The sequence below is a fragment of the Furipterus horrens genome, unplaced genomic scaffold (genome assembly GCF_987537825.1).
Source record: "Furipterus horrens unplaced genomic scaffold, mFurHor1.1.pri manual_scaffold_7, whole genome shotgun sequence".
Classification (NCBI taxonomy): domain Eukaryota; kingdom Metazoa; phylum Chordata; class Mammalia; order Chiroptera; family Furipteridae; genus Furipterus; species Furipterus horrens.
In genome coordinates, this window is record NW_028327177.1 from 86,068,864 (window position 1) to 86,074,863 (window position 6,000).

The following is a 6,000-nucleotide window of genomic DNA, read 5'->3' on the forward strand; positions in this document are numbered from 1 at the left end:
CAAGGGAAAGACGGAGTCAATACAGCTTGGCTTCAGGTGCGCCGCAGGAGTTGCCGGTGTTGACTACAACGTCAAACCGCCTTAGGGACTCCGGCTCCGGATTTTCTGTCAGGGTTTACTCCCTTAGCCTTTCCCCTGAAGAGGTATGCCGCAAGGCAGCGGAGGTTTTTTGGAGTCAGAGTTTTCCTTCTCTGATGTACCCTGACTGGAAGATCGAACCAGCGACACTTAGCTCGCAGGCCGACGCTCAATCCACTGAGCTAAACCAGCCAGGGCAGCAACCCTGATACAGTCCACAATTATATGATTTTAATTGAGTATACTTATGCTTCACAAGCACTTACAAAATTCTATAATATTTTCTCTTGATATTTGTAAACATGTCCTTACATTGCAGGTTAATTAATTGTAACTGAAGATTAGATAAAACTCCTCAGTTGCCTTGTTAAATTGATTTTGAAGTTTGAAAATTTCCATTGCACTAACAAAAAATTACTGCTGAAACTGCAATTCAAGCTTGGAAAATACCTCCACCATGAATTTATGTGGGTTGAAGGTGTAGCTTCTCATTTTATCTTTCAACAGAATGGAAAGTTCATAAAACAGCTCACTATTACTTATGATTCAAAAATGTTAGCTATTATTGAAATGACTTTATCACATTATGAATTTGGCCTGTAAGTGGCAGTTTTGCCTTTTAATTTTAGGGTCAATTCATTAAGAGATACTATCAAACTGGTAGCAAAAGCTAATGTCCAAAGCCATTGAGTATTCAGTCACAGTGATTTAGAGCAGTTCTCATTCAGAAAAATTTAAATCCCAGCACTGAGCTCAAAATCTCACAATAAAACGTAATCACTGCTAAGTCTTCAAACTGCTTATAGTAGGACAAGTCAGAGTGTTCAGCTTCTAGATCTGATGAAAAATTTACAAAACCAATGATGGTTAATTAAGTTCATGAGAGCAAAGGAGTTCATCATGGACGCTGCTGGCTCTGAATCCCCTGAGAGACTTGAATATTTTTCACAAAGCACCAACTGATGGATGATACAACAAATAGGATTTGAACATCTGACATGTCACAAGCTTTGTAAATCTGACTAACTAAAGATCTTCCCATCCCAGAGATTTTTTTCCCACCATCAGCTGTCAGCCCATCTTACAGATTCTACTCAGTTGTTCTGCACTTGTGTTTCTCAACCTCTTTGAAATTTTCTCACTTGAATTCCACATGGGCTCTTCATAGAGACATATTCTTTAGTCACATCCTACTTGGCACTGTCTGCTCCAATAATTATCAACTGAAATGTATCAGTAATATGTATCAGTTCATGAAGAGCCAAAGATAATCACTCAAAATTGTTTGCCTCCTTTTTAAAAATTGATTGATTAATGTTGCTGCCAATGTCATAAACTTTTTGAGTAACTGTTCTTGCGAAAAGGTTAAGAGTCTTAAATGGGTTTATTTTCTCTGGACACATTTCTTCAACTGCTGCAATGAAACAAGATTTCATGAACTCACCATGATGAAATGTTTCCATTGCTTGGTTAACAAATGAGCTATTTGGAAACTTATTAACTCATTTTATTTATTTTTTTATTTTTACTCATTTTTATTTTTGTGAAGAAATTATCCTATGGTGAGATATTCCTTTTTAAGTTTTCTGAACTTCTCACCATAACTTTCCTGTGAGTCAGGAATATTGTGGCGAAGGCTGTTTGGTAATGTTGGTGTACAGTCTATGCTTCTAGCACAGCTGTGATGTTATTGCATGATAAACGCAATGCTTTACCCTCTCAAATTATAACAGAAAAGTCCACACATTGCTGTACCTTAAAAGTATAACATTCAGAGTCCACTTTTCTTTTCTTGTTTGACATGATATGGTATACACTGCTAATAAAAAAATAAAACTATTATGATATAGCAATACGTATAGCACGCAAAACAAGGACACCTTGAAATGGTGTCACTGAAGTACAGTGTGCTGAGTAGCAATGTGAAGCAAGAGAGCTGTGTCAAGTACTTGGCCTTGATATCATGGCATGCTAGCAGCTGTAGGCAAATGGATGAACATGGCTATGTTCCAATGTAACTTAATGGACAGTAAAATATGAATTTCATAGAATTTTCACATGTCAAGAAGTATTATTTTGGGTTTGAATCTTCTTAACCATTTAAAAATGTAAAATTATTCTAGACATGTGGGCCATACAGAAGTGGGTAGCTGGCTGGATTGAGCCCAGCTACCATCAACCCTGCTCTACACCATGGTGAGCATACTGGGCTCGCTCTCATTTTGAAGGCTTGCCTCCTGTGTGCACAAGAATGATTTCCTGAAAAGCCAGTCCAAGTCCTGGAAACACTAGCCAAGCAAGTAGTCTAAGATAGTGCATCTCCTTACAGGATGGTACCCGAGTTATGGGGACATGTGGTGGTTACTGTGGAAAATGTACTCCATCCTCAGGCACTGGCCTGGAGGTTCGAGTTTTATAATTAAGGTAAGTCCATTTTCTTTCTTCCTTCCTTCCTTCCTCTTTAAGATTTTTAAAATTTATTTGTTTTTAGAGAGAAGGGAAGGGGGGGAGAGAGAAACATTGACGTGAGAGAGAAACATTGATGGGTTGCCTCTCACACATGCCCCGACCAGGACCAAACCCGAAACCCAGGCATGTGCCCTGACCAGGAATCAAACTGAAGACTTTTCGCTTTGCAAGATGATGTGCAACCCACTGAGCCACAATGGTCAGGGCCCCTTATTTCTCTCTCTCTTTCTTCCTTTCTCTCTCTCTCTCTCTCTCTCTCTCTCTCTTCCTTCCGCCCTCCCTCCCTCCCTTTCCTTCTTTCTCTCTACCTTTCTATCTCATTCTTTCTGTGGCCTAATGATTAACAAGTGTGGGAGGTCTGTTGCCCCCAGACAGGTGACTGTTAAGCATCTCAGTGCTATTTCACCTTTTTCTTTCCTGCTCATCTGTCCTCCACCCTGAAGTCCACACGCTTCCTGCATTAGATTTCTCTGCAGTGCTTATTAAAAATACTTCTTACTGGGCTTCATCTCTAGAAGTCCAGCTTCATTTGGTCTCTGGTAGATCCAGGAATCTGTATTTTTTAGTGCAAGGAATTCTGATGCAGTTGACTCAGATTAACATTTGTGAAATACTGCCTAGGAATATAATAAAAATAATATTAAGGGTGTTCACTGTGCCCTGACCACGTGTCAGGCACCATGCTAAGCACTTTGCAGGCATTATTTCGTTGAATCCTCACAAGAAAGCCATAAGAGAGGGCTGTGATCTTCATGTTACAGAGGGAAGCTGGGCCCCACACCAGTTACACAGCTTGCCTATGGGCACAATGAGTTCCTTTGGCAGAACCCAGGCATGTCCTACACCAAAGCCACTGTTCTCATTTCTGCATTGTTGCACACACTTCCCATGCACAGTGGAAACTTGTTAAAAATGCAGAATGTCAGAACTCGCCCCAGACCCATGAAACCAGAATCTGCATTTTTCAAATCCCCAGGAGAATCATGCATGTTAAAGTATGACAATCCCTGGTCTAACTAAATTATGCCAGTAAGTGCTTCCACTGCTGGGTAGAAGGCTGAATTGGTCACTCTTTTTCTCATCACAGTGCCTTCAGCTATGGGAACGAGCTCAGCCTACTCATGTGACCACCCAAGACAACTGTCCTCAGATTTCTAGCAGCCCATTATCCTGTAAAACTCAAGATCCTGACACAGGATTAATTAGCTGACATTTATAAATCAGTATTTCGATGCTTAATTAAACATATTATTCAAAATTATGATCTTAGGATTATTTCCATTATGAGAGGCAAAAGAAAAAGGAAACTTATTGTCTTAAATAACTGAGCAGTGGTCTAGCTTTAGGCATGGCTGGATCCAGAGGCTCAAAGTCATCAAACTCTTTTATCCATCAATTAGCAATGCTGTCTCTTCAGTGGCTTCATTCTCAGGCAGATCATCTCTCCCACCCCATGGCCCCTGGCAGCTCTAGGATTACATCATCCTTACAGCTCTTGGTCCCAAGTAAATGCTCCCCTCCAGTATTCATTCTATATAAGAATTCTGGCTCTGATTGAGTCACACAGCCACTTTTGAACCAATCACAATGTCCAGGAAATGGAGATCATGTACCCATCTAGGGTCGAGTGATTGACAGCTTCTTTTGGAAGAGGCAGTTCCCAAAGCACAAGAAGGGGTTTGTTATCAGAAATGGGGCGATGGGATGAAGGCAGGCAGTCAGCAAGCATCCGCTAGAGATCCCCATTATATGTCTATTTTATATATTTTATACCTAGTAAATAAAGTTTTGTATGTGTTTTACATACTATATACATGTATGTATAGAAAAAAGGCTAGAAGGAAATATATCAATATTTGAGGAGGGTTATCTTAAGTGGGACTATCAAGCTAGTATTTTTTCATTCTTTATGCTCTCCTGAAATGTACATGTTTCTGATAGCAGACGTATATTACTTTTAAAATCTAAAGAAAATAATGTATTTTAAAATTCTTTATGTAAAACTGTATGACTTACGGCATTTGAGACAGTAGATTTACCTTTCCTGGTTGGTTCACTTGTTTTTAGGTGCTCTGAAGAGGAAGCCACAATGGGATGGATGAAGGATAATAATGCAATACCTCCACCTTGAATTTGGGTGTGTGTGTGCATGTGTGTGTGTGTGTGTGGCCTTGTATGCTTGTGTGTGTGTGTATATACATATGCATATATACACATATATACACACACATACCTTTTGCTTTGCAAGATGATGCCCAACCCACTGAGCCACACTGATCAGGGCCCCCTTCTTTCTCTCTTTCTCTCTCTCTCTTTCTTCCTTTCTCTCTCTCTCTCTCTCCCCCCACCGCCTGCTGTCCCCCTTTCCTTCTTTCTCTCTACCTTTCTATCTCATTCTTTCTGTGGCCTAATGATTAACAAATGTGGCGTGGTCTGTTGCCCCCAGACAGGTGACTATTAAGCATCTGTATATGTGTGTGTATATCTGTGGAATATCCTAATGATGTAAAGTTTAATATTTATGTTTGAATTATTTATTGTGATGTATGTAATATTTTTGTACGTAAAATGATTCTATTATGACTGCCTTTTGCATTATTTTGTTTCTTGCAGTCAGACCACTGCATTTTACGTACTCTACATTATATGTAGTATTATGACAAAAGTGATCCTGCATTATCACGGTACACTATTGTTTACCTTCTATCTGTAAATGTTTTATTTTTAATTTTTTAAATTTTAATTTGTTTTTTAAAACAATCTAGTCATACTCAAGGTGCTACAGGGGTATTTTTGGCATTTCTATGAAAGCATCATTAGCCAACGAATTTAGTGATGTCACAGATTATACCGGCTATTAATTACACTAAGTATCTATTTAGTTTCATGTGATCTCTGGGAACAAAACTGCTGCCTTGGTGCTAATATTTAAGTGATCGTCAGACTCAGAAATGTAAACATATTTAATAAAAGGGAGGAACCAAAGGACATTTTCCAATGGACATAGCCACCTGGATAAAATAAGATCAGCTGTTTACCCTTACTTTTCGACATGCCTTTTTTGGGACAGAGTTGTACTCTGTTCTTTTTATTGTTATTGTTATTAATATGCTTCAGTTCATGGTGCCTCGGTCCTCCTGTGGGTAAAGGGAGGGATCCACAAGCAACCTCATTACAGAGTGACCTTGAGAAAGTGAGGTCCTCTCAGCATTTTGCCAAGATATTCTGAAATGACATCCAAGTTTACCAGTTGCAAGACAGAGGATGCATAGGATGGGGGTGACCTTCAGCACCCCCAGAATACCTGGAGAAATTCAGAACCAAGTTCTTTGTTATTGCCTTTTACATGAAAACATTGGCTGGTGACATGACTTGTCTTCAGGCCGTGAGCCCAAGACCCTGCCAGTGTTCGTGGCTGCTGCAAGAATTGGCATTTGTGACAAGAAACGAACT

At 39.6% G+C, this 6,000-nt stretch overlaps 1 protein-coding gene across 1 annotated transcript in view; it reads left to right on the plus strand.

Moving 5' to 3' along the window:
- The window catches only part of ADAMTS9 (ADAM metallopeptidase with thrombospondin type 1 motif 9), a 184,945-nt gene extending 179,820 nt beyond the window's left edge, over positions 1–5,125 (plus strand). The window contains exons 39-40 of the mRNA XM_090283884.1: positions 2,408–2,502; positions 4,615–5,125. Coding sequence (XP_090140010.1) covers positions 2,408–2,497 — 90 coding nt within the window. The 3' untranslated portion in view covers positions 2,498–2,502; positions 4,615–5,125. The remainder of the gene's footprint in view (positions 1–2,407; positions 2,503–4,614) is intronic.
- The last annotated feature ends 875 nt before the right edge of the window (positions 5,126–6,000 follow it).